At 38.3% G+C, this 18,509-nt stretch overlaps 1 protein-coding gene across 1 annotated transcript in view; it reads right to left on the bottom strand.

The window, feature by feature from the left end:
- The window catches only part of ppil2 (peptidylprolyl isomerase (cyclophilin)-like 2), a 32,714-nt gene that overhangs the window by 12,636 nt on the left and 1,569 nt on the right, over positions 1-18,509 (bottom strand). The window contains exons 4-14 of the mRNA XM_084728243.1: positions 18,369-18,431; positions 17,830-17,881; positions 16,765-16,816; positions 16,259-16,350; positions 15,806-15,895; positions 15,627-15,702; positions 15,280-15,440; positions 10,596-10,671; positions 9,667-9,773; positions 4,639-4,728; positions 483-516 (exon numbers count right to left, since the gene is read on the bottom strand). Of these exons, the coding sequence (XP_084584369.1) occupies positions 483-516; positions 4,639-4,728; positions 9,667-9,773; positions 10,596-10,671; positions 15,280-15,440; positions 15,627-15,702; positions 15,806-15,895; positions 16,259-16,350; positions 16,765-16,816; positions 17,830-17,881; positions 18,369-18,431 (893 nt within the window). The remainder of the gene's footprint in view (positions 1-482; positions 517-4,638; positions 4,729-9,666; positions 9,774-10,595; positions 10,672-15,279; positions 15,441-15,626; positions 15,703-15,805; positions 15,896-16,258; positions 16,351-16,764; positions 16,817-17,829; positions 17,882-18,368; positions 18,432-18,509) is intronic.

Genomic DNA, 18,509 nt, shown 5'->3' with positions numbered 1-18,509 from the left:
GGACGCATTTTGCATAGTGTTCAGAGACGCCCACAGACACAATGCACACTTTGTGCTGCAAACTCTCAGAGCAGCACAGACGACATGGAGGCAGGAAATTAACTGTACAAGGCCTAGCAGTCAATTACACTGAGCTGCCTTTTAAACTGGCTTTTAAAAACAGGAAAATTACACCAAATGCTGGCTGACTGGTTGTTCACCACACCCCCTCTCTGTACCCTACACTCAGTCCTCTTTCATCTCCATCATTTCTCTTCTTTGTGTGTGTGTGTGTGTGTGTGTGTGTGTGTGTGTGTGTGTGTGTGTGTGTGTGTGTTCTGTGGCCCCATGTGACTTCATAGAGTATATTTAGTAACACTCTTGACTTGCATCTTGAGTTGCAAGCCATATTTACGCAAAGCCTCCAAAAAGAAACTATTAATAATTCAACAGAGAGGTGTTATGTAATTCAAAATGTGGTTTAAGTGCAGTGCTCATCTTACCTGTGCCGGTGCCAGTGGGGTCCCCTCCTTGAATCTGGAGAGAGAAAAAAAAAAACTCTGAAGTTTAGCTGACCTTAGCTGAAAGTCAAATACTTAGAATAAGAAAATGTCTATAAAGTGGTCAGAGGAGACTTTAAATTAACCTTACAATGTTACCTTTTGTCACATAACCAACCTGGAGGCATGTTTTTTTGTAAGCTCTTGTAGCCATAAAGCTTTCCAGGATACAGGTTTCTATTGTTCATTGTTAAGGTTCAAATTTCCTACTATTGTTTACACAGTAGAGAGTAACATATACGCCCTGTGCATTTCTTTGGACTCCTTGTTTAAAGGTACACTGGGGGTTTTGACCAATAGTGCTGCTGTGGAGCAAAGTTGTCATGAGTGGGTCCCATTACTTTCTCTGTGTGCAGCAAAGCACATAAGGAAAGAGCTGGCTTGAAATTGTTTGTCCAACCACATACTATAGCACCGCTTAGGACAGCAGAATGACAGAGCAGCAACAACAGCAAATGAAGAGACTATAACATGTAAATAATGGTCAACATCTTCATCAGGGACAAGGCTAACATCTGAGAGAGGATACTGTGCAGTTGCGACATCATTTTCACAGGACTAGGTCTTAATTCACTTCTCGGTAACACAAATAACCACAACAGCTCATTTGGATTATTCCTTAAGCCTTGTTTGCACTGCATGTTATGGCTCGACTCAATTCACTTTTGGTAACAGGTAGTTTTCACACTTTCGTTTTTGACAGCGGATAGCACCACCTTGGGGCAGGATGGTTGGCTGATTGCATAGCTACACTGCGCGGAACCGCCATGACACAATCTTCAAAGCAACACAAACAATGGATGGCATTCTTGATGTACGTGGCTGTGCGTCACAGCAAGGACACATACTTTTTTTCAGACATGGCTGAAGGCAGACAAAAGACTGCTGAAAAAGATATCTGGCTAAATCTTTCATCAGAGTGCAGACAATGTGACACACTAGTGAGGATTCTCTCTGACCAATCAGCGGTCTGCAGTGTTGTCACGTACTTTAGGCTCAGCTTGCAAGTAAAACAAACTATCCACAGTGCCAATAGAAAACCAAACAAGAAAAGTTGAATGGAGTTAAACTGAGCTGTACCATGCAGTGGAAATACTGTGTAATACACTCTAGCTACTTTTAAGAAATTAAACATTTTAGAAAAACTGAGTCTGAAATAATGCATAAATTAAAGGTTAAAAAATGAGGTATAAATTAACTAAAGCAAAGAACATTTCAAAACATGTATAAAAAGGTTTGTGAAATAGTATAGAAATGCATTCAACATGTTTATTAAACCTTAAAGGCATAGTTCACCCAAAGAATAAAATTCAGTCATTATCTACTCAGCCTCATGTCAACTGAAGGTTGTGTTTAGTTTTTTAGTCCACAAAACACTGCTGGAGTTTCACAGGAAAACGGTGTCGCAGAATCTTCCAAAACAATTGAAATGAACAGTTTTCAAATGTAAAAAACAACAGAAAAAACACACAAGGCGTCATTTACACCATGTTTTTAGCCTGAATCTTCACTTTAGATTCTTCGCTTAGAGCGCAAGCACACCGTCTAAACTGGTTGTCTGTGGTGTGACAGTGACAGTGTCCAAACCACACGTCCAGCAGTGTTTTGTGGACTGACCTTCAATCAGCATGAGAGTGAGTACATGATGACTGAATTTTTATTTTTGGATGAACTATCCCTTTAAAGTCATACGCACATGGCCACATGCACATATTTAAACCATTTACTACAAAAGCTCTATAGCCGACTATCAGTGGCCAATGGTCATTCAAAACCATAAGCTCTCAGAAATTTACAGCACTTCTGTGTCCCTTCATACAGTTTAGTTTCACACACTTATTTAAATGACAGTTTAGTTCTTTCATTCCCAGGTGACACAACATCACTGGCAAAAATATGCTTCTGATGTTATTTTTAGTGTGCTTCAGCCAAAACGAATCAAAGCCTATCAACGCCTTTGTGTCGCCCGACTGAATGGAGACAGCTGATTTATAGAAACTGAAAGGCAGCAGGGTAATGTTTTAAAGGCAGACTCAGGAGTCCAACACCTGCATCACATCGGTGTTGAACAATTCTTCTCACTGTTTGAGCCCGAGGGGTAGCAGCCTGGTAGGCTTCTCACGTGTCAAAATAAAACTGTCAAATTCTAAGAAGTATCATCTCAGGAAGTTCAGTACACTTGCAAGTGTAAACTGCTTTAAGGGAAGTGAAGACCGTGATTCTTCTCCCATTAACACGCTGCTTTCAAAGTGTTTGTTGCTATGAAATTATTCTCTCCAAGGCCACCCTCCTCTCCTTTTCAGCTGTGGGGGATAAGTTGCTGCCGTAAGTGGCACAGTAATTATGGATAAACAATTCAGAGCTTGCCACTGTGTACGAAAACCTCAGGACAGAATGAAACAGGTAAGGGTCCTCTTGACCAGATGTCCACTCAGAGCCACTTTAATTATGGGAGCGGCTGCTCTGAAACAAACAGAGGAGTGGCTGATGAAAGACCTGTCATTCAAAATTCTCAGTCTGGGTTAATAAGCTTTAATTGGAGAGCGAGTAGGAAGGAAAAGCTGTGTTTACTCATCTCTGAAGCAGTACTTTACACCAAAATATTTTAATATTTCCAAAAATTATAATATATTTAAATCAGTTCATTTATATTTGGGGTTAAAGCTGTTCAGCAGCGAGTGACTTGCAAAATTCTACACAAGGATGTGGTCTATAAACCCAATGAAATCTAGCTTTTGATTTTTCATGACGTGAACTAATAATCACTTACCTGAATAAAATTTCACAATGTTATAAAGATACAGTCGATAAATGATGCTACCTTATCCCATTAATTCTTCTGGTTTTATCCTTTTATTCTTGTCTTTATCCTTTTATTCTTGCTTTTTATCCCTTCCTTTTGGTCTTTATCCTATTATTTGTGCTTGTATCCTCTTATGTTGTTGTCCATTGCTGCTGGTCTCTGAGAGTTCCTAAACATAATTTCATTGTATGCTTACAATGACAAAATAAGTGTCTTTATGTCTTATGGTAATGACTATCTGAGCTCAGTTATATGAGGGGGGAAAGATTGTTGATCTGAAAATAGATTTTTGTGATGGTGGATGTTAAATTCATGATAAACACTGACTCCTAGTTCAAACATTTTTATTCAGCAATACCATACGGCCTTGACATTTCACTTGGAGTTTTCGAATGTCTGTATTCCTATCCAATCTAATATAATATGTCTAAACTTAGGAATGGGGAGAGAGCATGACTTTTAAAGTGTTCATTCCACTGGAATCATATGCCTCTAAGCCTATCAATTCCTATTTATCATGGATAAAATCAAATTCATGTGTCTATGCTGCTGGATATTTGCAACAAGTGGGATTCATGGTGGAGAGGAAGAAACAGTCCAAAGCACGACTTCATTTCATGAAGAAAGATAACAGCGCTAGATGTAATATCTGTAAAAATTTCATGAGCAATAATGGAAGCATCCATCTATGCAACATGCACTGAAATTCAGGGAATGCCATGTTCATGACACTTTACGATCAGCACATCCGTTACAGAGGATAATTATCCTGTTATAATAACATTAGCACAATACAGCAGACTTTCTTTGACTAAGAAAACCTAAATTAAAACAAACTCTATGCAAAGGTCAACTAAAATTGATCAGGAATCAGTAAGGGAATCATTAAAGAATTGAACCAATATATAGAACTGATAATGGCGTTGGTATCAATTAATTTTAGCTAGGGAAGGAAATCAATAAGACAGGACAGGATAAGTTCAGGACACTGCAGTCAGACTTTTTACAAGTTCTGGCAAGAAGGCGGATGAAACCACAATTTTGGCATCCCCACACTTCATTCAGTGAAATCCAATGAAAAACAAAACATAAAAATATATCTTAACAACTGTGGAAATCTTGGTTTGCCGATCTGTGCTCAACGGAGCAATCAAAGCCCAGAGGTGGCACTTTGTTTTGGTCGTAAACCTGCCACTGTGCATATGAGAACGCACCAAAGTAATTTTAAGTACACTGGTGGCTGAAGTGGAGGTAGGTAACTGCAGAACAGCATTTTTATCTGGTGAAAGTCCTTACCATGAAATTCCGGATGGACCTGTGGAAGACTGTCCCATCATAGTAGCCTTTTTTACAGAGACGGATGAAATTCTCTCCAGCTTTGGGAACCTGGAGGAAAGATTATTCAATTTAAAAAAATAATAAAAATAAAACACTCACAATGAATCTTTCCCAATTACTCCTAATCACTTAACACAATTCAGTTCCCGGGTTCTGGCATCTGAATAGCCAGTAATATCAGCTGCTCTTCAAGCTTATTGTTAGTGCAATCAGTGGTGAGATGTAAAATTAGTAAGTAGCAGTGAGAACACAAGCTAAACATAAACACAGACACAGACAGTGTTGTCAGAAATCACTGCTGAGCCTTCTGAAAGTGCTGTGTTGTGTGCCAAAATCAATGAAATGTCTGTGATCTGAAGAGACCTTTCGATAAACCCTGTAACAAACCCACACTCACAACCTTGTAATATCTAGATAAACTGGATGGTGAAAGTCAATACCTGTCTGATGCCACTTCACATTTAAAACTGCCCACCTGGTGTCATCTAATATAAATATACAATATTATCATTTTTTTTGAATGGAACGTGTTTAAAATACAACCAAAGTCAAATGTTTAACCTCAACAAAGGGGTGTTATTCTACATATACATACACACACACACACACACGTACAGGCACACATGCCATCGGTATTAGCCGATTTGGGTTTAAAAACGAAATCCTCCCGACGTGAACATTTCTGTCGATATGAGAGGACGACAAGGCGATGCTTTAATTATGTGCGTGTGATGTGAATATGACTGCAGTGTGTCTTTTGTTTTGTCTGAAACGGATAGCAAAGATTCTATTTGCGACGACTGCTCAGCATCAGTCAAGTGAAAAGGAGCCAAATTACATTCCTTCAACACTACAAATTTAATTACCAGTCCTGAGAGCCGTCATCCCAATCATTACGACGAATTTGTGAAGAACAAAGAGAAACAGGCACCAGAGGAAAAAAAAAAACCTGTCAGTTCAGCAGTAGTCTTCCCAGTTAATGTCGACGTTTGCATTGTATTTTATGTCTGCATCTGCCTGTGGCCCATCACAATAAGAGCAGGCATAATAATGTTTCCACTACAAGAGAGACTTGATGTTCTCTGCAATCAGGTGGAAAAAACATATGTGCATATATCGACATCTGTAATTGGCCAAAATGAGTTGGAAAATATCAATCACTAAGCAAAGTGACCTAGAACACACAAAGCAGACTGGCTCTTTATTCATGCCCATTTGCTGGGAGAGCTCACAACCGTTGCTGTAACAGTTTTAACAAATTTAACAAATTGCTTACTGTTTTTCAGTCCACTACGGATAAATAAATGTTGGGTACACAAGACCACATTATGGCCCAAGGCAGTAATATCATGCCATCTCTTCACACCTAATTAAATCTCCAAGTAATTTTTCACTCTAATTTACAGTAGAGAACCCATTACAAAAATTAAAGCAAACAATTGCATATAAACAATAAAATATGTCTCCACACGGAGGAGGGACGACAAAACCATTTGACTCTATTGTCTTTGTGCACAGCTGCCTTTAGTGACAGGAGTGTCAGAGGACATTGGACAGGTGTTGAGCTACAGAAGCAGGTTATATTTCAACTTCCAGGTAGAGCTGACAGACAGCATGAGGCTTTGCATTCACATAAACAAACAGAGTCACACATTTGCGACTCTGCCTGACCTGTTACAAAGTGTTTGTTATACACATAAGTCTGCGGTGAAACACAGTTCAACTGCTGCCTGAGGCATTTCTATATATCTGGAAGCTGTTCTACAAAGCTCTGTTTTGTTGGTGTAAAAAAAACAGACATCTGGAATTTTTCCTCTTGCTGAAGGTACATCCTGGGTCATAAAAACTTTTAGGCATCTTGTAAATCATTACAAAACACACACTGACAGAAGCTAATTTTGACTGACTGGCACTCAGTGAAATAAGCCGCTATTTGTCCCCAAAGCGGGAGGCGTGCCTTTGACTGTGACGCTGGTCAGGTCTACTGTTATTAACGTCAACAGCCTTGAGGAACACGTGTGTGTATGTATGTATGTATGTGTGTGTGTGTGTGTGTGTGTGTGTGTGTGTGTGTGTGTGTGTGTGTGTGTGTGTGTGTGTGTGTGTGTGTGTTTGCATGAGAAACTAACTTTTTCCCCTTGGCAACAATGGCTGGTGGTTTCCAAGAATCATCAGATGCCTTCGTAAAAAACTATTTTTATTCATTGGCCTTTCTGTGTGTGACAGGTCCTTCTAAGCTCTACTGGTCTTATTTCCGACTACGTCTCAATTTTTCTGTTGGGGTTCAACGCTCTGCCTCTTTTTGCCTCCTTTTGCCTCCATTATAAATCCCAGATTTTCAAAGCACTCTGGTACAAAGAGGCTTATTGTTTTAAACCACTAGATGAAAAAAACTGGATAGACTTTAACCATTTTAGCCATATAATTGATTTTTGCAATGGAAAAGAACACCGAAAACAGTTATCTAACGACTGTTACAGTTTACTAGTACAAATGTGAATAAAATGCATGACAGTTAAAATATACAAGCCTTTTCCTTTTCTGTGTTTTCTACTACTTTAATCTTAATCCTTATGATTTTTAACCACACACGTTTACATCAGAGATCTCTATTTGTAACATTCAGGCTTCTTCTGCCTCTAGACGCTGATGGTGGTTAATTTAGCGTGTCTGCATGCTTTTGTGTTTGTGTGTGTGGGTTTGTTTGTGTGTGTGAGTTTGAGCCTGGGAATGTTTAAAATGCAACTCAATTTAGAAACATGCTTAGGTTCCTAAAATTGTCAGCAATCAGTGATGTCAGCATGGAAACAATGTTTGCTGACGCAGACAGAAAAGGAAAATTCCTAATTCATGTATGCAAACAGGCTCTTCTACTTTTCCAAGTGTTTCCCAGACAATCAGCCTAAAATATAAGCAGAGGAGGGATGTAAAATATCAAAATTATCTGAAGAACTTTCTGCCAGAATTGTGTGCATTTAATCACCATTGTAATAGTCTAAGCAGTAACTTTAATTCCATGTTTTATTCAGGTTACTTTTAACCAAAAGCTGAAGCATCTGAAGAAAACCATGAAAGATAGTAAGTGACCCAGATCTGAAATTTTGAGCAGATACCAATGTTTAAAATAACTATTTGGCGAATAGCCAATGTACATGAGTGTTTTTGTGGTTAATGATTCCCTCAGGACGATTTTGATTTGGTGGTCGAAGGTCATGATGATCTCACTGAACATATTTTTGGACATATCTCAAGGGCTACAAGTGACAAAACAGCTGCTGTAGACTGAAATCTTCATTTTGGGACAACACATGTGGGTGGTCAAGTTAATGTTGGCAGAACTTTGCAATCTGCTGGTTACATCCCGGCAGTGGCAGTAGGTGCATCACCATCTGTTGCTTGTGGGGTGGGGGGTCCATAGATGCCAATGCTAACACCTGTGGCAAAACCACCAAACAAGAGAAAACGTATCTCAAAGCTCGCTGCGCAACATTTACAGGAAATGTGAAGACCCCAGGTGATTTTTCCAGTCACTTTACTTTGAAATTACTTTGAAATTGTCATTGCAATATGATTAGTGGGGAATGATCATTTTTGCATTACAGTTTTCATTTTTATTGAAAAAAAAAAACTGCTAAAATCGTGATGATGTGATATTTGATGGGGTCTGTATGAAGCAATTTTTTTTCTTTCATCAGGAGAAAAAGATTTTTTAGGTCTGGGCATCTCTGCAGCAATGCATTACAATATTGCAATTGATTGTGCAGCCCTATTTTCAACGGTGTGAATTTGTTTTATAACATTTAGGTAGATGTAATAAAAAGGCCATTTTGTGTTTTTTTTGGTTTGATTTTAACCTAATACTCAACAAAAAAATGGAATATTTGGATTTTTGTCTGTACCTACATACATTTTAGTCATCCAGAACCATTTTAATCTAACAAAGTCATCTTATTTCATCCCACTCAGGTGAAGCTGATCGACTGTATCCACAGTGCTTCTGAATACCTTCCACAATATCATGTGTGACTAAGGTAAAGGCCGCGTCATCTCCAACATCTGCCCCCTCACATTTCGCCTAAGTTGGGGACAACAGGGGCAGGGGCAGCTGAAACATCCAATGCTGGGTGAGTAAATGCGCACTTCACAGAGAGGTGACTGAGACTGAGACTGAGAGTGTATGTGACAGTGAAACAGCAATCATTAATTCATAAACAGCAGGCCATGAATAGAGCTGCAATCTTGTATGAAAACCACTGGGGAGGAAGGTGGGGAGGAGGAGGCGAGAGGGATGTGGGGCACAGAGGGCAGGTTGTCTAACCGCTGCAACTTTCCCCTCATTATTCTGATTCGACAGCTCAGAAGCCAATGAAAACCAAGCACATGAAGCGCCTGGTTACCAGGGCAGAAATGCATTCCTGGAACTCATGCTGTCTCTCTGGAGCCCCACACCTAACCTTAACAGAGAGGCACACAAGAAACACAATTTTGCCAAGATGTAAACTTGGCAACCTGGGGGACAGACTCTGCAAAAGACTGATTGCAGTGCTTCGAATGCTTCACCCTAAATATGACTGAACCACCTGCTCAGGCCCAACCTACATCACCCCAGCATTATTTGAGAAGTGAGAAGTTTTTTTTATTGTATTTCTACATTGATAATCCCAAACATTTACTTATTTCCAATGAAATAAATGATAGCAGTTCTTGGGTTTTGTGCATGATCAGTTTTGGTAAAACTGGTATCAGAAAATATACACGAAAATGAGCAAAACAAACAAAATTTAAGTAAACTAAACTATTGTAGGCCCAACCATACTGCCTTTTATAGATTTTATATCTTCAACATCTCTCCAACACTACCTGCCAAGGAGCTGGAGAGAACAGACCAAACATATGATTTCAAATTTTGGGTTTACTATAACAAAAATGTGTATTGTTTGGTCTGTTATTTCATTTTTTTGTTGCGTGTGTGAATAGAGTTGTTACCTTATCACAGTGCAACTCGAGATTCAGGTCTCCCTTGTTTGTGTGCAGACGGACGTAACCTTTCTTCTTCACATACTGGTAACGCACTGTGTCATCAGCGATGGCATCTATAACATAAGAACACAAATTTGGTTATTTAATTTGTCATTACTGGTGGCAGCATATGAGATTATGATTATGGCTAATCCGGCCTGCTATTCTGAAGATCAATCATCAGATTTTATTGATTGTTTGAGTGTCAGGTTGATCACGTCGCTGCAAGTAAGATCTCTGACCTTTAAAACCCTCAGAGCCTCTGCAGTGCAGGTTGTTATTTAGATTTATGCAAGTGTTATTCCCCTATCAACAATCTATAAAGACGAAAAGCTTTTTTAATTACTGTTTAACCTTTCTACAAGACACTGTAATTAAAAAAGTCACTCACTGTGTGCAAAGAAATTACAAAATCTGACAAAAATTTTAATAGGAACATGGCCACTGAAATACAAATCCTTGCCAGACCACACACTCAATAAACCGTATATATACAGTACTGTAAAGACGACACACGTCTCAGTATTCTGTGCATCTTAGACTGAGGCATACATCCATAAAAATATGGCATGCAGTCCTTTTTCAGAAACCTGAAACAGGTCACTAAATCCAAACACTGTCCTCCTCTTTTGAAGTGTACAGAACCTACTACACAGTTGCATAACAGCAAATCTCTCCCATGGAGCATCACAGAGGCTGACAGGAGAAGAAAACGCAGCCGAACTGAGCAGCTCTCACTGCGTGAGCATGAAGCTGCACTTTGCTGTAGAAGAGCAGGCATGACTAGCCAGTCTTCCCTGGATAAATAAAGATTAAAGCAACAAACAACCGAAGGGGTGAATGTTCCTGCCTGATGGGAATCTGCAGCGTCTTTTCAGTGTGAGATGTTCACTTGCCTGCTTCGTGTGTTGTTGCAGGAGTCATGGCCGTGGATGTGAAGGAGGCAGAAACTCTGCCTGTGGAGTAGTGGGCCTAGGGAAAAGACAGACACAAAAATATTAAAAATAAAGCTGCTGTGTTATTTTTTTAGCTGTAGTTTTTCACCACTAGTTCTCCTGTTATTATATACTTTTGTGATGTTGGGAAAAAGTCAAAAGTCATCGAATGCTTTTTTTTCTTAAAGTCAAGTACAGCTCAAAAGGAGTTCTGCACGACAGAAATCTTCATCATTGAAAGTCAGAGAAATTCATCAACTGATAGTGACTAACAAATACAATCAACTCTGAAATATCCAAGAATGTTATTAATGCTACTTGAACAAAAGAAAAGCAAAAACATACAATAACTCAAATCAAGGTCCACTTCTTGCCTTTTCCAGACTTTTCAACCACATCTGAGGGTCTTCAGAGTACGGAGTTTTCTCTGTTATTATCATGTGACCCATATGTTGAACTTCAGACATCATGGAAAATAGTGATCCTATATGAGATAAGATGGGCTTGAAAGTTCTGGAAAAAGCTTGTAGTGGACATTAAGATCGAGAAGTATAGAATTCCTTTTTTGTTGTTGTGTCTATTTCGAAGGTTAACAATGAGCTTTAAAATTTATTTATTTAATGTTCTTGTAAGTGTGATAAGGTCTGCATACATACCGAGTTAAGTTGTTTAATTGATTGTCCAAGAAAAAAATAATAAGTCATTTTATTTTTTAGGTCAACACTGACAGATACCAGACAACCAGACTATGAAGGGAGATTAATGAGTTAGCGAGATAAGTTCAATCTTAAATCAGAGTTTCCAATGTAACACGGGTGGCTTTCATTTAACTTGGCTAGATCACCATTGTAACTTATGCTGAACTCATAACCTCAAACTTTTTTCGGCTTCTGAAGAGAGAAATGCCAGAAAAAGTTTGGGAACCAATGGGTTATATAAAGAGTTTCAGGTTAAATCAGCTGTAAAAAGCACCGCCCTTTCGCTAGACACTTTAAATGTGACTGAGCGAGTCATCCATATTCTACAAGAATGATGAAGCAACTACAGACCACTTTGAATGATGTTTTTAAGCTTGATCCTGGTTTGCTGCCAAGTTTGTTTTACACTGCTGATACTGCAGGTCAGAACAGTTATTTAGCATGGAAAATATACAATCAATAAAAATCCTTTCACTTTGATTCCGCCAACTAAAGTGATTTCCACGTATCCTTCATTACGGGACAGTGTGTCAGACCTAAATGCACTTCTTGGGAATCATGTTTAGATCTGCGAGTTGAATTGTTTAATGTGCAGCTGTCACGCTGGAAATAAATGGCAGGCAATAAGAACGCATTAAGTCGATTGGTAATTTTCTGCCAGCATTCCTCTCTTGCCTTATTTGTAGCGACAGTGTTGCTTTTTGCAGAAATATATTTCATATATTTTTCATAGCATTCCACTATACAGCTTTATTGTCTTAACTAACTGAAGTAAGCATCTTGTGGTCCATCCACCAAACACCTCTTTTTATGTAAATGTGCACAGAGGAAGGTGAACAAAAAAAAAAAAAAGCTGATAACCACCTGTGTGATATCCGTTATCTCTGACTGATATTTTAGGTTTTGTCAAGCCAGCTCATGCAGAGAAAGCCTGGCTATGTTGAGCTTGATTCACAGTACAGCTCCCATCTTCTAAAAAATGTGATGATTTGTTTTTGTTTTTTTGTTTTTTTTTGTTTTATATCACTATAAATCTGGACTACAATTTAGAGACTTGCCTCACAGGTTTTCTCCTCAGAGGCACTTCAACAGAGCAGGCACTTTCTCATTAAAAAGGAGCCTGAAGCTTCATCCTCCAGTTGAAGAATAATGTTTCCCACTCGACCACACCTCTTTTCCAGCCACATACTTGGCCGGTCCCCTCGTTTGCATTAAGTGGTGCATCAAGTGCAAACTAGCTTAATGACTGCCTCTGCAGCTTCTATATGATTAAAAGGACAAACTTCCTTAGCTTGTAGAGATTTCTACCATCACATAATTAAAGGGGCATGTGAGATGCTTTAAGGTCCTTTGAACTCAAATTATAGTAGAGTGCATTTGCTGAATATCTGAACATCCCAAAATACCACAAACAATGCAGTGAGATTGGAGGAGTTATTTAAGTCCATTAAATAACAACTCAGGGAGATGAGAGCGGAGAAGTGAAAATGGATTTCAAAAGCTCAAGTCTACTCTATAGTCGCGGTTTAGCATTCTTCTGCTCTAGTTCTTGTGAAGGCGCATGAAAGCACAGACTTTACCTTGTGTGCTCCGTCTGACCTATATTCCCTGTTCTCTCAGATGCTGTCAGAGCGTCACCTCGGCTGTGAACCCGAGACAGAGAGCAACCAAGGAAAAGCTCTGGCGTAAAAACGAGACATGGCGTGGCATCAAAGGAGCGCTGATAAGAAAAGAGGTGTTGATGCTGTTCAAATTGAATCAGACTCCACCCCCCCCCCCAGTTATTCAAGGACACAGTCGTGGTGGTGACCACGGTTGACCTTTTTTGTTACACGTTGGTTTGTTTAATTCCTCTACAGTTAAATCAGGCTCATAAGAACTGAGAGCATGGCACTAAGATGGTTACAGTAAGCATCTCAAAGGTATTTTAACACAAAGAATATAAACCTGCTGTTTAGCTTAAGAGTCCTATGTACCAATTCCAGGTCTCACTCAGGCTAATGTTTTAAGCCTTGACATGCTTTTACTGCCTCGGTCTTTTTGATACTTGCTTAAATTCCTGCAATGTAAGGGTTAAATATTATTAATCTTCTTCACAGCATCATTCACAGCTTCATCGCTCTTTGTTCTGCTTCTGGATGCAGTTGTTTGTCTTGTTGCCCACAGTACTGTCAATGCATTACTGTGTGTTTGGCGCCCTCCTGTGTACAAAGTAGCAATTACTTACTCACCATATTAATGCTCTCTGAATGCTGCAGCAACACAATTGACAAACTGACTGATAAATAGGGCTAAATATAATTTTAAAACTTATGATAACAGTACCAAACCCAGTACATTTAAAGCGATACTGACACCAGAATACTTTTTCAAAACCATTCTTATTTCTATTTAGTTCAAAATCCACCACATGAATGGAAGCATTCCTGATTATCTGATGCCACAGACATGTAGTATAGCCATATCTTAAAATGTTTTCAACTAACAAATGCACCACGCTCAACTTCAATACACCACAGACTGTTTGAGTTGCACCAGCTGCAGAAGTAGGCTAATCACATGTTGCATTAATCAAAGAACACTTGGCTCTGAGCGAAATCGTACAAATAGGTTTTTTTCTTGCTTGATCTGGGTACAAAAAGATAAAAAAAAATACACGTGCAGATATAATTTCATTGGACTAGTTTTGATACTACTTTAAGCATTGAGTACAGACACCCAAACATATTGATAAATCATGTTTGATTATTAATTAATTATTCATAACAAAGGAGTCATTGTCTTGCATTAAAGCTCAAACTGACCTTGGAAATTGTCTAACTGCTGGAACTTTCCCTCAGTTTTTCTGATTCAACGACTAAGAAGCCCGGAGACTCTGTGGTATGACTGAAAGCTACAGAAAAAGCCAGTAAGTGGACCTCGAGTTGAGCACAAACAAGAAATTCTTGGCTGAACATCTGTATCGCCTGATATTTGTCTCGTTGACGGCAATCAGACTATCAGCAAATGAGATGATGTTCACCAGTGGCAGTGATTAATGTTTATCTGTTTTCTCACAATTTTAAATATTGTTTTAGTTATCTGCAGTTGGACTAGTGTTGCGTTGTCTATAATTAAGATTTTGGTGCGTCTATGGCACAAAATTGGAAATAAATAAAAACAAAATAAACAAAAAAAAAAACATTTGTATCAGCAATCAGCTAAATTTTAATTCTATCTATGGCAAGCTGCTGAGTGTTTTACATTATTTACATATATGTCTTGTCCTTATTATTACAGTTATTCTATTCTATTTTATTGTAATATTCTTATTGTCTTGGTTGGGTCTGTACAACTCTTTTACTTTCCTGGTCTGTTTCATTTTCATCACTGTTATTGCTATGATGCCTGAATTTCTGAGGATTAATAAAGGTTCTTTTTATTTTAGCTTAAACATTGGTAACAGCCCAGAATTTCATAATCTGCTGGCATGCTAGCTATTAAGATAGTTTAGTTTCCGTCTTCCATGAAGCCAGATGTTTGCCTCCTTTACCAGTAACTGAACCTGGTCGTTCAGTCAAAGGGAACTGGTGGTTTGTGAGTAACCATGGGATTAAAACTATGAAGAGACTCATGACAGTTAATGGAGGACTTCACTCTTGCATGGAAGGAAACTCCTATTTCCTGCCAGACATGAATGATTTACATTTGTTTATTAATTTGGAGACCTAGATTTAAATAGACAAATTTAAGCAATCTTTGGCTGGTTGATTATGTCGGGCGGTCTGGGAATTTCAACCAGCAGCTGTTGAGTTATAAGCTCCTGTAACCCTTTAATGTTTTAGTCATTAAAATGTTTCATTTGCTCAAATAACGTTCATCACCATGAGGGGTTTTAAGATATCAAAGACTAGATTTTTTTTTTTCACTTTTTCTTTTAACTTTGGCATCATAGTGTTTTTGCTTACAGCGTTTAATTTATCCGTCTTCTTGGCCTCTGGCTCTTTCATAGTGGAAGCCAGGAGCTGATCCCCCTTGTAGTCTTTGTACAGCTCAGCTAAGGTCTCCCTGGTCTCGAGATTGGTGCTATTCAGGTGGTACGCCGGGTCCAGCTTGGCCTTTTCCTCATCTGAATGGTGCCGGAGAAAGAAGAGCAAGAGGAAGAAAATGGTTTACCCAAAGTACTTTCATATTCCCTGAAGATTAACTCAAAAGAAAGTTTAATCCTGATTCTGTGCAGAATTGAAGGGGAAAAAAAGCACACATCCCCATTAAAATTATTATTTACAAATGACATAACAGTTTGATAACTCACCTGGATCCAACACCTTCAAGTTGTTTTTTACATGGAAGAAGTTGGAAACATTGAATTTATCCAGGTTTGTGGGGTCCTACAGAAATAAAACAAACAAACAAAAAAATACCATCACATTAAAAGGTTACTTTTCTCAAAATAACATGCTTTCAATTTTGCATAGCAAAATAAAGGCTCACCTGCAATGTTATAATGTCCTTTCTGGTAAAGGGCTCATCGGTCAGCAGATCTTTATAACTTTTGGTCTTAATGTTGAGTTGCTCTACAGCCTGAGTGGAAACAGAAATAATTATGAAAACAAAAGCCTCTCAGCACACACTAAGGCTGTTAATTTAGATGAATGGGAAAACATTAATTTGGCGTTTCAATGTATTCATTTGCCATGCAATATCGACACGACATGCTTGTTTTCTTTTGACTGGACGCCTATAAGTAGATTCTACTAAACTGAGATGTAAAAGCAGAACAACTTGTCCAGTACAGGATACAATCCTCAGTAGCTTTTGGAAAAACATTTGTTGCACTGAGCTAATTCGGTCTGATGTAAGGCCGCATCTTGTGAGACCATGTGGGCTGAGCCTCTGCCTTTGGTACGAGGATGAATGCAGGGAAAGTGTGTTGGGTTCACCCACCTCATGAGAAAACACGTTGCCAGTGACCTTGTTGGCAACGATGTGAGAATTATTTGTGAAGACGCTGTACAGAACAGGGCAGTGATACTTTCCTGGAACAGAATGAAAAGAAAGTCAGAAGCAAGCAGAGCGGCAGAGCCACTCTCAATCTGCTGCCACAGGCTGAAAACTCATCTGCCACAGAAGTCAATGGGTGCCTCATGTAATGTGCCGAATTATATCATCCTTCCCACATCTTGCTCCTCCACTTGTTTTAATTTGTGCTTACCGCCTTCCAAAAAATTATCCACTAACACTCTCAAAGTCAAAATGTCTTTTTCAAGCAGCCCTCATACACAGCGGTGCAGTAAGATAAGTGTGGTGTTGACCTTTTTGTTCCTAACTACTGGCTGATTTTGGTGAAAACAATCAGGAAAGTTAAGCTTATTCAGCTTTAATGACAATATCCATCTACTTTGGCCCCAGTTTCTAAGTGAATCCTGTACAGTGATGACATGCATATTTACCATCATTGTTCTTGGCATAGTTCAGTTTGATGAGGGACTTTGCTTCCAGCTTCTGTGGGACAGAAGAAAAACTGAGATGTTAATGCAATCATAAAAATAATTTGATCCAAAATTAAACTACATTCCACCTTAAAAGCAGATGAAAACATTTTATAAAATCTGTTAGAGTCTTTTTTAGAGAGACTTTTAAAGTGTGAGCCGGAACTGAAACATCTTTAGTTTTCATCTCAAGCAGTTCAATAATTAATACATAATAACTGTATTTACAACTATGCTAATAATGACAGAAGAACAAGTTTTTCATCGAACAACTCATAACAAATAAAAAAAAAAGTCAATTAATAATTTAAACCTCTGAAGTATGGCTGCAACAACCTATTGATAATATTATTGAATCTTTCAATTAATCTGTTAATTGTTCAGTCTATAAATGTCAGCAATAGAGAAAAATCCCACAATTTCCCACTGTCCAAGGTGGCAAATGTTTTGCATTTTTTGCTTGATAGATTATTCAGTTATCAAAATTTCTTATGATTATGTTCCTGTTTAAACAACAGATTGTTTCAGCACTATTCTGAAGTGAAATTAAGGAGGAGGGGCCTGACTGTGAATGAGCATTTAAACTGAGTAAGGTAGAACTGTGCAGGACGTAATGACTGAATTTTGTACAACCCTGATTCCAAAAGTTTGGACACGACACAAAATGTCAATAAAACAGGATGCAATGGTTTGCAAATAATTTCTGACTTACACTCAACTAAATACAGTACGGAAACAATATATTTAATGTTCAAACTGCAAAATCTTTTTTTGTGAATAAACACTTTTGTATAAATTGTACAAATAGTGGTGTTTGTGTCTATCCACAGATTAAAAAAAATAGCTAGGAGCTGAATCTGGTACTGTTTTTGTACATAATCATGGACGTAGAAGTATTATAAAATGAAATTCTCAGGTTAATATTTTAACCACTAAGAAGCTGACCTTTCAAGTTGGTAGATAAAGGGGGAGTGGTGTGTTGACTAAAAATGCTATTTGGATGTATGATGCATGTTTGTTTCTTACCTCTCCAGAGATCGGATTAGTACCATACTTCTTGATCCATGGGACAATGCTCCTGCAAAACAAAGAAGAGAGCAAGAAACTTTTACTTAACCACAACCAGACACATGAAGATGCCACAATACATATGAGCTAGAATATGTTTTCAAAAACAACCATCCTTCATCATATTTTTACCCTTTAACAATTTCCTGTTGTGTTCAGAATTATATCAGCAATAAAGACACAGCACTTGAAGTAGAATTACCAGAGCTCCCTGTACTAATAGTTCCAAAGACATCTTAAACTGAACTAGTATTGAGTTAACAGACAATTCATATAACCATCAAAGTCATCCTTAAAATCCCCAAACACAGGACAAAGTAAGCAATAAGACACAGTTGGTATTTGATTGGTCTGAGTGACTAAACATTTTACCAGGATTGTTTAGTAGCCTGCATGACTATTACATGAACACCAAGTGACAGATGATGGTCAAACTGTCACCTACAGTCAGACATGTCTATTGTGAAAATGGAAATAAATTAGCATCAGCTACTTACAGCAGGTCAAAGACGACACCTTCCTCAGTACAGACAGGATACTCGAATGGCTGAAGGGACAAGCTGAAATGTTTCAGAGAAAACAATTACGCCAAAGTCAAACAAATCATTTAAAATTTACAGCTACTCACTAAAAACAGA

Source organism: Lutjanus erythropterus, chromosome 10 (assembly GCF_056507025.1).
Source record: "Lutjanus erythropterus isolate fLutEry1 chromosome 10, fLutEry1.hap2, whole genome shotgun sequence".
Classification (NCBI taxonomy): Eukaryota; Metazoa; Chordata; class Actinopteri; order Lutjaniformes; family Lutjanidae; genus Lutjanus; species Lutjanus erythropterus.
Note: the sequence above shows the minus strand (reverse complement) of the source record. Positions and strands in the feature narration are given on the sequence as shown.